General features: G+C 41.0%; 1 protein-coding gene across 1 annotated transcript in view; it reads left to right on the top strand.

Moving 5' to 3' along the window:
- The window catches only part of Ror1 (receptor tyrosine kinase like orphan receptor 1), a 353,553-nt gene that overhangs the window by 246,833 nt on the left and 92,914 nt on the right, over nt 1-13,806 (top strand). The window contains exons 3-4 of the mRNA XM_051164708.1: nt 170-457; nt 1,055-1,085. Coding sequence (XP_051020665.1) covers nt 170-457; nt 1,055-1,085 — 319 coding nt within the window. The remainder of the gene's footprint in view (nt 1-169; nt 458-1,054; nt 1,086-13,806) is intronic.

A 13,806-nucleotide genomic window follows, 5' to 3' on the forward strand; every position in this document is an offset into this window, starting at 1 on the left:
ATCTATAGCCATGGAATCTCAGTAAGTGCTGCTACTTCGTTCCTCATCTATTTCTATGTATGGATCCATCTCACTGTGGCCCTAGGGACACCTTGGAACAGCTTGGGTTTGCTTAGGGGTGTCCTTCTGCTGTGTGCCCCTCTTATTACCTCTCTTTTCTTGTCCACAGATTACTACTTAACCCTTGATGAACCAATGAATAACATCACTACGTCCCTGGGGCAGACTGCTGAACTACACTGCAAAGTATCTGGGAATCCACCTCCCACTATCCGCTGGTTCAAGAACGATGCACCTGTGGTCCAAGAACCTCGTAGAATCTCCTTCCGGGCAACCAACTATGGCTCTCGGCTACGGATTAGAAACCTAGACACCACAGACACTGGTTACTTCCAGTGCGTGGCATCAAATGGCAAGAAAGTGGTTTCTACCACTGGAGTCCTGTTTGTCAAGTTTGGTAAGCAGCCTTCAACTGGTCTGGCCATAGGCCATCAGTCCATTACGTCAGGACAGCCAGAGCCCATAGGAGCACTTATTGAGACCCACATCTGGGGCCATTGTATTTAATTTACAAATAAGTAACCCACAGCCCAGTAGGGAATGACCACGGTCAGAGTGACCCAGTCCCAAAGCAGCTGAGGAGGAACAGAGGAGGCCACTTCACTCAGATATCACTCCCGTGCCTTTAAACCCCTGTGACATTCTAGCTCTCAGCACAGGTTCTCCTGGCCCCAAGGTGCTGGGAATGCATGTCTTCCCATATGCAGTCAGTAGGCCTCCGAGACGGGCAGGGAATGCTCTGCCAATGGTTCTTTGCATTTGTCTGGGCATTTTTTTTTTTTTAGACCCTGTGCTGTGGGAGATAGGCATGTTCTTACTGGTTTGCTTTGATTTATAGAGGTGCGGGGAGGCAAGAGAGGGGGGCTAAGGGCAAAATAGCAAATCCAAGCAACATCAATAAGGGTGGGAGATTTTACTGTCATTGGTGGGCATACGCTCCCTCCTGCTGCAGTTACTCAGACTGTTTTCTTTTGTTGTTCTCTCATTTTTTCAGGGCCTCCTCCCACTGCAAGTCCAGGATCCTCGTAAGTACTCCACATCTCCATGCTCTGTCATTTCTATGCATTTCTCTGTAGGTTTCTGGGCAGAGCCAACGCTGTCCTGTGCTTGGGCCAGAACACTGCGTTTCCAGATGCCGCTGCCTTTGCTTTCTCTCTGATGTGACGCCTCACAGGAGAGCTGCCCTGGCAGTAGTCTCCAGCCTGGCAATCATGAATCTGACTGATCAAAGCAAACCTCTTCCTACATTTACTATTTTTAAATGAATCTAACAGTTAGCAGCAACAGTGGATTTGGTCGAATCAAACAAAAAAAAAAAATGATAGAGCGTTGGCTTAGGGACTTTTTCCTCCTGCTAACAGCGTCTGTTTTACATTCTGCAAGCATTTCTGATGCTTTGAATTATTGCACCGGGCAACATTAGCTGATCACTTTATTTTTTATTTCTTTCAAAGAACTCAGCAGCTGGAGTTCTAACTCACAAGGAGGAGGGAGAGCCCCGTCTTGGATTGAGAGTCCCTTGGAAGTTAGATTCCTTCCAAGTCCCTTGATAATGCAGTCTAAGGATTCCATTTCTTTAAATGATGCTATTGTTGATGCGTTTATTATTCTGGCTGAAGGATTCTCATCTTACACTCTAGAAACATCTACTCGAGGAGGTTTTTTTCTCTTCATGTATATTTTTATTTGGAGAGAAAGACCCATTTATTCAAACCCTCGCTTTGCAGGGAAACCCCTACCCCCATATTCTGTAAACTTCTAAGGTAGAATTCACTAGGTCTGCCACGAAAGCCTCAGCATGCCTGGCCTGGACCACACCAGGGTGAAAAGTAACAGCCACTTAGCCTACTCTAATCCCCTCTGTGCCACTTAATTACAGAGTGGGGTATTTTAGTACATTGGTGTGTACCTGGAGGCCCAGTGGCCCACAATCCCATTAATAAAATAGGTACTGGGTAAAAATAAACATTGGCCTTCAGCCACACTGCTCTGCTATTTCATCAGCCAGTTAAAGCCAACTGTGAAAGAGTCTTTAAAATCACCAAGTGCTAATTGCATTCTGCTCACTGAGATCTAAAATATGGCTTGATCTCAGAACAAGTCCGGAGTTTGGTCACTCAGCCTTGCAGCTCTTGAAGCTAACTTTTTTTTTTTTAAGTTGTCTCACCAATTCCATTGTATGTGGAATTCTTTTGAAGTCTTATTTAAACAAAGATTAAAACTTTTGTTACATGCTGTAAAACCGCTTCTCACTCGGGTCCCTTATTTGTTCATATTAATCTGTTTCTAGTGTGGCTGGTTTTTGTGGTTTGCTACCTTCCCTTAGCTGTTCTGTTTCTAGTGTGCCTGGTTTTTGTGGTTCAATACCTTCTCTTTGCTGTTCAGCCCAGGCCTATGGACTCTGTCCCTGCTGCTTTGGCATGAGATGGTTACTTTCTTGGTAATCCCCGTTGTTTTAAAGGACTGACACGTCCTCCTTTCTGCATGTGTTAGCTTTTTCTTGGTGGCCATCTTTCTGGTGAGCCCAGTGTCTCATGGTTTGATTTTGAACAAAGATAAGCCTAGCAGCTTTGTGAGTTGAAATACTTGAAAAGGAGTCTGGAGTTCATTAAAGACACCTAACCACAGCTAAGGGGATCTGTTAACATCAGACATTTGTGTTTCCTGTTTGCTGTCTGAGCACCTACTGAGTTTAATGAGCAAGTTGGAAACTTCACAGCACCTTCTCCAGGTCAATCCCTATCATGTTGGCACCCTAGCTGGCATTTTTGTACTTTTTTTTTATTTAGTGTGTGCAAGTGCGTGGGCAGACGCCTGATGAAAATGTCCTGCTCCATCAGCCTCTGCTCTATTCCCTTGACAAAGGGTCTCTCACTGAACCTACAGTTACACTAGTGACCAGCAAGTCCCAACAATTCTCCTGTCTCTCTCACCCCAGCCCCCAGTACCGTGTTTACAGGCACCCACAATCATACCTGACATTTTATGTGGCTTCTGAAGACTTGAACTCAGGTCCTCATGTTTATACAAGTGTTCTTACTGGCTGAGCTGTCGCCCCAACTCCAGTACTCTTTATTTGTTCCCTTAAAAACCCATGGCCTCCTTTTTCAACTACCAGTGCTTACTCTGTCTCTAAGCATTCCTAATATGAACTCCCAGATAGGATGGTAGCTCGCATCTGTGCCCTCAGAGTCCCCAGTGAGCAGGCAAAACCAAAAGCAGTCAGAAATAAACAGAATGAGAGCTATAGGGACATCACAGCATTAAGGATAATGTGGAGGGCTGGAGAGACAGCTCAGCGGTTAAGAGCACTGGCTGCTCTTCCAAAGATCCTGAGTTCAATTCCCAGCAACCACATGGTGGCTCACAACCATCTGTAATGTGATCTGATGCCCTTATACGTAATAAATAAATAAATCTTTGGAAAAAAACCCAAAAACTAGAAGTTTAAACTTTAAAAAAAAAAAAGGATAATATGGATATCCTTACATTGTTCTTTTTCCCAAAATAGAAAGGGCACACAGTTTACTAGTTTCTTTGTAAGTAGCATGGTCAGAGTCACTGAAAATAAGATAAAATGAGCATCCAAGATGCCACGGTGACACCTAGAACATCAGAAGAGTGAGAGGCAGGAGGCAGGACCGAGGGAGAGCCAGGCTCTGAGCCTGCAGCCCACAAGGGCTCCAGTCCCTCCTTCTGCGGAATCAGGATTGGCTTCAGGATGGTGTTCCACTGAGAGTCTGAGCAAGTCTGAGAGTTTTGCATGGCTCTGTTTATAACCTCAGGCCTTAGTTCTGCTATTTGTGCTAAACTCTAGCTCACTCCTGGCAGTCACAGGTCCTGGAGCACATGCACAGTAGAAACCTCATACTGGCCTAAGATTTAAAAGATGTGAAGCAAACCAGGAAAACTGCCATCTATGTATACTAACAAATACACCTTCATTCCCCAAAATAAAAAATATGTGCATAAGATTTGTTTTCTATAATAGGAAACCCAGAGTATCAAATTTTACTATTTTAATCATCATTTTGTGTGGCTGAATATTCTGCTCCTGGACTACACACATAATATAATTTGTATAATTTTATGTTACATCTATAAAATGCTATTTTCTCCATTGTTCTAAGTGGACTTACATCACATAGGGATTAACTTTGGAGACAAACCTAGAATTTTGTGTAGCATGTTCAAACATAGACTTGGGATCATATCTAATAGTCATTATTATAGCATATGTTACTGATTTCATAACCACAGCAAGAGCATCAGCTTAAATGCACAGATTGTCTCAGTATGTACAAATTGAAAAGAGCAGTCATGTGCCACTCTTCAGTAAAAAGGCATCTGTGCAAACATGTCATTGTGCATCTAAGAGTATCCTCATAGAAATATAGATGGTGTAAGTCAGTCACTTGGTGTGATTTCCAATGGAACCAAGACACACAGACGCCTGAAGCTGCCAGCTTCACACAGCCTATTTACAATACATAATTTAGGCTTATACTCTAAATAACGATGAATAGTATATGTCATCTATAACCAAGTGATGTAAACTGCATAGCTAAGATATTACAACAGTATCGCACAGCTCTGGAAGTTAGAATTCCAATATCAAGGCATCTGCAGGGTTGGCTCATCCTGAGCACTGTAAAGAAGGATTTCTGTATTCTCCTGGGGCTTCCCAGCACTTGATGACATTCATTGGCTCATAAATGCATTACTTCAGCCTGGGCCTGAGGCCCCCATGGTGTCCTCCCTGCAAAATTCTGCAACTAGCCCCATTTTGTGAAAGCACTGTGCTAGGGTCCACATTGTTGCTTTGACTTGACTCTTGTAAAGACCCAGTTTTCACCTAATTCTGTGGTCCTTGGGGATAGAGCACCCTTATTCTAATTTGTGGAGAGGACATAGTTTAATAGACAACTTGTAATATTTCAAAATCTTGCCTAGTCATGTGAAACACTGGCTAAGTATATCTCTCTAAAATATGAGACTTTCCGCCATGTAATTATCAAGATATAATGAAGAGCCAAGACTATTGATGCTTAGTAATACTCAGAATGCTATTTGTTGTACAAAAATTATTTTCAGCCACGCTGGGAGGAAGCATGTGGCTAGGTGACTGGTTTCTTTTTTCTCTGGCTGATGTGTTTCTATCACTGCTGTGCTTCTCATATGGAAAGCTGCACCTGCTGCTCTGACAGAAGCATAGCACCCCCAGCCTTCACCCTACCCATCACTGTCAACCTGGGCAGAGACTGGTCCCCGGGACCAGAACCATGCTGATCGCATGAGCAAAATTTAAGGTTCTGTTATCCTGTGCCAGCCTGAAGTGTGTCAAAGCACAGAGGGGCCCATGTGGGCCCTTTACTTCTATTAAATTCGTTTCTTGTTTGATTGGCCTTTTTTTAATGTGAGCACAGGGAGTACAGCCCAGTGGTACTGTAGTCAGGGATGTGCAGCCCTCATGGTTACCACATGGTATCTGTGCTTTTGTGTTCAGCTTACTTGACTTAGGAATAATGGTTTGGGGTCAACGACATTATGCCATCCAGTAATTCATCGTTTTATGACTGAATCATATTCCACTGTGTGGTTATATCACATTTTGTTTATTTCTTCCCTGTTGGACACTTGGTTGCATCTGATTTTTTGCTCATCCAGCATAATGCCATGTGCAAGGTTTGTTTTTATTTTATTTATTTATTTATTTATTTATTTATTTATTTATTTATTTATTTATTTTTGATGTGTGTTTTCAGCTTCTTAGATACATACCTGGAAGTGTAGTTTGGAGGACATTTGAAAACTATGTGTTTAAATTTTTGTGGAATGGCAAGGCTGCTTCCAAAGGAGCTACACCACTTTATTTTAGCAATGACAACAAAGCAAAAGGATTTGAATTTCTCTTCATTCTCTGACACTTGTTTCCATTCTAAAATTTTTACCTGTCAGTCTACCTATGTGTCATCTATGTATCCATCTATCAATCATCTGTCTACCTACTATCTAACTCAGCCACCCGAGTGGCTGTGGTCCTTTACTGGGCTTTAATGTGCATTTCCTAAGGACTAATATATTGAGTATCTTTTATGTCTTTATTGGATATTTGCATGTCTTGGGAAATATCAAATTCTTTGTACATTGTTTGAGAGTTTTACTTTCTCATTCTTTGTTTACAAGATATGTGTATGTATATATATATATATATATATATATATATATATATATATATATATGTCTATTACGTACCTTTCTTAAATTAATGGCTTCAGACATTCCTGTCTTTCTGCACACTTCTCACATTTTCTTGGTGGTGTTTATTAAAGCACATTTAAAAATTTTTTTTTTTACTGCTGACAGGCTTGGCTGTTTATACTTTTGAGAACACATTGCCTAACAAAAGCTCATAAAAAAAAAACCTTTTTTAGGTTCTGTCTACATATGCCATCATTTTTATTAATTTATTCCAAAATTTTTTATTATATTTTTCATAGTGTTAGCTTACAATTTTAAGTCTTTTGAAAATTATGTATTTATTTTTATTTTTAAGCATTGATTGGTGCCTGCATGTATTTCTGTGTGAGGGTGATGGATCCCATGGATCTAGAGTTACAGACAGTTGTGGGCTGCCATATAGGTGCTGGGAATTGAACCCAGGTCCTCTGGAAGAGCAGCCAGTGTCCTTCACAGTGGAGCCATTTATGCAGCTAAGAGAATAGAGTCATTCTGCATGTTTATGCCAATAGTTGCAATGCCATTTTCTTGTTGAGAAGACAATTCTTTGCCCTTTGTATTGTGCTGGGCTTCTCTTACAATACATGTGCTTATTCCTGGAACTCTACCCCATTGACCTGCATTTCTTGACTACATCGGTTTCATGGAGTCTTCTTTACTATACGTTTGTGGTGAGTTTTACAATCAGGAATTGAGTTCTCCGAACCAACCCAAGTTTCAGTAGATAACAGAAACAGTAGATAGATCATTGATTGATTGATTGGCAAATAGATGAATAGGTAGGTAAGTAGGTAGGTAGGTAGACAGACAGACAGACAAACAGACATTGCAGAAGATTAGTTTCTGTTACTGTGTAGACAGACACGTCCATCATCTATGGAGTAGACCACCAAGGCGAGCTCAAGCCATGCGGATGCTGCTCATGCTCCAAGCTGCAGATGGGAAGTCTCAGTTCTGCTCTTACAGGCTCTAAAGCTATCTGGGTCAGACCCCTCCGAATGCCAAGTGCAACCTCCATAGTGAATCAGTACACACTGTCAGAGCAACAGCTAGCCTAGTATGTGACTGGGTATTTAGGAACTATACCTTGCCACCTTGACCAAACAAACAAACAAAAACAATATCACCACCAACAACAAAACTATTAGCCATAACATCTTCAGGGTTGTTCTTTTTTCAAGACTTTCCTTGTGTTCTGTGTCCCTTACATTTACAGGTGTATCTTAGAATTTGTCTTAGTAGTAGTGACAAACATCATGTGGGTAGCTAGATGGCGGTGGTGCACTCCTGTGTTCCCAGCACTCAGGAGGCAGAGGCAGAGGCAGAGGCAGGCAGATCTCTGTGAGTACAAGGCCAGCCCATTCTACAGAGTGAGTTCTAGGATAGCCATGTCTACACAGAGAAACCCTGCCTCAATAAACCAAAACCAAAGAAAAAATCATGTAGGATTTTGAAAAATACATTGGCTCTATCAATCTTGTAATTGATTTGGGGAGGATTTATATCTACACAATATTAAATCTTCTGTTCTGTGAACATACTGGTATCAGTCCATGTATTTAATTTCTCTACATAGGTTTGTAGATTTCATTGTACAAGCCCAGTTCACTTTTTAGAAAAAAAATATTTCTAAGTATTTAGCTATTTTTATATTAACACTATGGCATTGGGCTTACTTTCAGGTTTTTCATTTTATTCTATAAAGATGCAGTTCATTTCAATAAACTGATTTTATGTCCTGTAGACTTTGGGCTTTGCTGAATAATTTCTCTGTGTCCATTGAGATGATCATTGGATTTTGTTAGTCCTTCTTTTATTAGTACATTGTGTTACATTGATTACATTGATTGAACAAACTGTCATTCATAGAATACTTTCAACTTGATCACTACGTGTGTGTGTGTATGTATGTGTGTGTGTGTGTCTGTGTGTGTGTGTGTGTGTATCCCTTGTGTACTTTACTGGATTCCATTTGCCTACATTCTTTTTAAAAATTTAAAAAGTTAATTATATCTTTTAGAAGTGTGTACATATGGAAGTCAGAGGAGAATTTGAAGAAGTCCTTCCGCTGTGTGGGTCCTGGAGACCAAACTCCCTCACCTGCTGAGCCATCTCATCTGCCCCTTTTGTTTTGTTTGCTGACATTTTATTGAGAGTTTTGTTTTCTGTGTTTATAAAGGGCATTAATCTCCAGCTTTCTTGTGATATCTTTGCATAGATATGATGTAAGCGTAATACCAAACTCTTCAACTGAATTTGGACGTATTTTCTCATTAGGAAGCCTATGAGGAAATTCTGCTCATTCGTGCAGATGTTAATATAATTTGCCATGAAATCCATTTGAAACATTTTGGAATTACTAGTTCTACTTCTTTACTTGTTATAGATCTATATTTAATTTTTTCCTTCATAGTCAGTTTGGGTAGTCCGTGTCTTCGTTCAAGTGTGTCCATTCTGTTTAGATTTTCCAGGCTGTTGGCATATAGCTGCTCACATTATTAGTGCCGTGTTGTTCTTTTCATTTCTGTGACAGTAGTAATGGCATCATTAATTTTATTCTTGATTTTAGTGACTTGTGTTATTTTCTCAGTCAGAGTAGCTATCCTAGCACTAGTTTGTCTTTATTTTTTTTAACTTGAGTGGCTTAAATAATATAGTGTGGCCATTTTGGGTATCAGCTTGCCTGTGACATTGCTGTGTGGTGTCATTGTCATTTTAATTTCCTAGACTAAATGTGTACAGTCTTGATTCTCTGGTGGTACATTGCAGATGGCAGTGCACCAGGAGAACACTCCCCCGGTGGTTAGCCAGAGGGGACCTTAAAGCAGAAGTTCTGCTACTGTTTGCCAAGGCCTCCATGAGTGTGCGGATCCTGCCTGCCTCCAGCACTCCAGCGGCTGACACTTGTGCCTTCACTTCATGTTCAGCTGTTATGGCACCTCATAGAGTGCCAGAAGAAAGAAATAGGGGCTTGCTTTCCTGGGCGTACACATAGCTCCTCTCACGCAAAAACTCTCTGTCCCTTTGTCAGAGGGTTCATAGGCCAATAGACATCTCTTTGCTCGGTGCATTGGGCTTTGCTCCCACTCTTCTTTCACCCAGCTGGGAATGCTACCATAGGCAAATATGATCTTTTTTTTTTTCCTTGACCAATGTCATGGAAACAGGACTTTGTCACTGTGAAACTACATAGCTGGTCAAATGAAGACACATTTGTGAGTGGGATTTCCATAAAGTAAACAGTGGTTCTCAACCTGTGGGTTGTAGCCCATTTGGGGATTGCATATTAGATATCCTGTGTATTAGATATTAGATATATTGTGATTTCTAATAAAATTTGATTTATAGCAAAATTACAGCTATGAAGGAACAACAAAATACTTTTATGGTTAGGGGTCACCCTGACATGAGGAACTGTATTAAAAGGTAACAGCACTAGGAAAGCTAAAAACCACTGCTATAAAGGATGATGAAGAAGAGATAGGGGCAAGTTAAAAAACAAAAAACAAAAACAACAACAACACCAAAAAAACACTGCAGGACTCTGAAGCCTAACAGAGTTCAACTTTTGTATTTTTTGTTTACCCTTTACCTAACATGTGAGCAACCCTAGCATGGCCTTGCTTGTGTACTTGGCATTCTCTGAGTTGAAGGTGTATTTATTTCTTTTCTTTCGTCTTCTGGGGCCTTCTTCGGGTCTGTCTGTTTAAAGACTGTTATTTGTAAAAAGTATCCATTGTAGTCAGGTTCCTTTTGCGATGATAAAATACCATGAGCAAAGGGAACTTGGCAAGGAAAGGGTTCATTTAGCTTACAACTCTGGGGGGAGGGATTCACATTTCCCTCAGAGATGGCAATCAGAACTGGAACTCCAGGCAGGAACCTGGGGGCAGGAACTGAAACAGAGCTCATTGAGGAATGTCATTCACCAGCTTGCTTCTTATAGCTTGTTCATCCTTCCCTCTTACACCACTCAGGACCACCTGCTCGGGGTTGGCACTACCCACAGTGGGCCAGCCCTCCTACATTCATCATTAATCAGGAAAACGCCCCGCCCATAACGTTTGTCTACAGGGAAATATCAGATATGTGTGTTAGGATTTGTTTGCCTCCAGGCAAATCTTATGGAAGCATTTTCTCAGCTGAGGTTTCCTCCTTCCCAAATGGCTCTATCTTGTGTCAACCAGCACAATATCAGTGTTGGAAGGATGGTGACAATTAGCTTAACTAATAAAATGCTTTCTATGTCAGAGGTAGCAGTAGCTTGGCACATGTTAGGAGCTGAATAACCCTGGCTAACATTATCATTGTCATCACTACTGTTTGAACAAAGAGGTTAGACCTTCTTTCCATCCAGAACCCTCCTGTGGACACTCTTTCCTGCTGTGACCCTCAGGCAAAGACCTTGAAACCTTTATTTCCTTTTCTCTCATCAGCTTTTTGGCCAAAATCCCTTTCAACAACAACAAAAAGGATCAAGTAGCTTTTGCTGTTTTTTTTCCTCCTCTTTTATCTGTTTCCAAGTCTCAGGCATAGTGAAAAAGTAAAGCTGGGTGCTGGCCCAGCCCAGGAAGTGATAATATAACTTTCAACTCAAGATAAACTCAAGGAGATCTTTCAACACAGCTACTCAGGCAGTTGGGAAATGTGATGTCCTGTAGAGAAGGGACGAGGGAGTCACTCAGCAGTTGGGCCAGACACAGAGGGACACCATTCCAGTGAAGCCAGCTAAGCACAGTGTCCACATCAAAACCACTTTAGACTTTACATTTCTCAGAGCAAGCACAGATTGGGGACATAGGGAGATTAAACAAGAAGGCTTTCCAATTCCAGGAGGCCAGACCCAAGAGTACAGAAGGCTAAGGAGCCAATCTCTTGGGTCTCAACCCATCCTTGTCACTCAGCAACCTTTGATTTTTATGAACAAGGTGTGGAAAGCTCCCATTCAAATGACACTTGTGAAAATTGGCGCGGCATCTCTGTATGCAGGGCATATCCCAAAAGAGAACAAAATCCCCCATCTTCTAGGCAGATGTTTTCTGAGAGCCTTTTCACTAAGCTACAAGTATCTTGTTCCTCACATTACCTGTGACTGCCTCCATACTTCACACAGAACTTAGTGTGCAGCGATTGCTCAGCAAATGTGTGTTGAGCTGGGGAGTGGAAGTCTCTCAATGTCTCATGCACTCCTAGGGCTTGGTGGTGCCACTGGCTCATACCCTTTAAGAAATAAGCACTTAAAAACTAAAAAAAGACTCCTGGTTCTAGCCTTTCTGTGTCACTCACTAGCCAGTGACCTTAGCCAAAAGAAGCATATCTTCTTTGTCCCTTAAGTTTCTTTTTTTTTTCTGACTGAAGAACTCAATGAAGGGCTCAATGTCTTCTAAGTTTTCTTCTGAATTTGATGATGAATTGAAACTCAATGTATTATCTCCTTTATCATGATAAGACCTCATCAAGGTTCTGAATTCTGTGCCTCCAGCTTCTAGGTTCTTTTTCTCTACTCTGAGGGATGAGTAGTTTTCCTTTATGTCATGAACATCCATTCTCACCATCGCAAAAGACCCTATTCAGTTACATTGAGTCAGTAAGAAAGGTTTACAGTAAAATGACCCTTAAGAACATACCCTAAGATTCTGAAGAGACTGCTAGAAAAGGAGGTCAGAAACAGCATCTTCCTAGAAATTGGCTTCCTGTGACTCTATGGCAGTACTAGGAAGCGGGGGTAAATACCCAATTCTATTGTGTCAGGGTTAGACAGTGAGCTCCGCTCTCTGCCAGCCACCTACACAAAAGGTATCTGTATGAAACTGCAAAAGCACAATGCATTAGTTCTTGTTGCTGTGACAAGAAAATACCTGACAAAAAGCAATTTAAAGGAGAAAGGGTTTGTTTTGTATTACAGTTTGAGGGACTATAGTCCACCATAGTGGTGAAGGTGTGATGCCAGGATCCCGATGTAGGTGATCACTTCGCATCAGCAGCCAATGGTAGAGAGAGATGAGTACTCAACTCACTTTTTAATTTTTGTTTAGTCCACGATGCCAGCTCATGGGATAATAATATCCCCTACTCTCATGGTGAGTCACCCTTCCTCAGTCCTAGGAAACACCTTCATGGGCAAATTTAGAGGTGTATTTCCATGGTGATTCTAAATTTAGTCAAGTTGTCAAGATGAGCTAACATACATGGCCTTGTTGAAATCTGGGCACAGCCATTAGCCATCCTCACTCTAGAGATGTAAACATGGATTACAGAGCTTACACTGGTATAGTCCCTCCCCTTGTTGAAGGAAGCAATCAAAACTACATATAGGAACTATATATTTGGTTATCTTAAGCATTGCATAGAAAGAACTCACAGCACTCTAATTTTTTATATTCATGAAGCAATCTTAATACAGGCAAGAAGGTACGCTCTAGGAATAGCAGGAGATAGAGACATGATGGAGGATGCTCAGAGATCTTGAGTAAAACATTTTTGTCCTACCAACACTGAGTCATACAGTACACCCTTTCTCTGCAGGTCTCAAGCTTCATTGGCATAGATGTGAAGACCCTGAATTCTAAGAAGGCCAGTGTTGGTTCAGAGCAGAGGTCTCTTGTACAGAGCAATTCACAGAGGTTCATTTACAGTTTTGTAGCACACCTTAACCATTGAGACTCTAACTTCTCTGAAGCCACATGAAAATCCTAAATCTATTCCTTGTTACTAAATAATGCCAATCACCTAATTTTTTTCCTCCAAACCACTCACTTCTACAAAGTACCATTTCTATGATATATAGTTTTAAAAGATAAGATGTATTACTTTATCTTTACTATGAATAATCCATAATGACTGCCAATGATCACCACTTCCAAGGTTTACTTTGCTATCAGTCAGGGCAACTGAGATTACCCAACATTGTTGGCCTTGCTATTATATAAAATGGGAACCTACACCTAGAACTTGGACAACAGCATAATAACCCAAATGCAATTCCTTACCCCCGGGCATAGAGGTGCCCTAGAATAATTGAGGGGTTATGACGAGCCAGTCATCAATCACCTGAAAGGCAGGCCTAACATTTTATGTCCAACCTCCAATAGCCCTACCCGCCACTTATTTTGTAAAATTGGATAAATATAACTTTGACTTATCAATTATCCCTTGAGAAGTCACACACACACTACATATATATTGCATGTGTATCGTGATATTTGATATAGCTATATATTAAAAGATGATTGGTAACTGGATTGTGATAGCTACTTAATTATTCCTAGGGCACTTCTTACTCTAAGGGCAAGAATTTGTCTTTGAGTTATTTTACTGTTTTATAATGAAATTTCCTACATTCTTCAATATAATTTCTGATGGTAAATTTTATCAGAAACAATTAACTATTAAAAACACTCACCTACCACTCAGAAGAAGGATAGTGGACTACCAAGAAGAGACTTGATACCCTAGCACCATATTCAGGGGGAGGAGGTCCCCCTCGGTCACAGTCATAGAGAAGGG

The sequence above is a fragment of the Acomys russatus genome, chromosome 2 (assembly GCF_903995435.1).
Source record: "Acomys russatus chromosome 2, mAcoRus1.1, whole genome shotgun sequence".
NCBI classification, from domain to species: domain Eukaryota; kingdom Metazoa; phylum Chordata; class Mammalia; order Rodentia; family Muridae; genus Acomys; species Acomys russatus.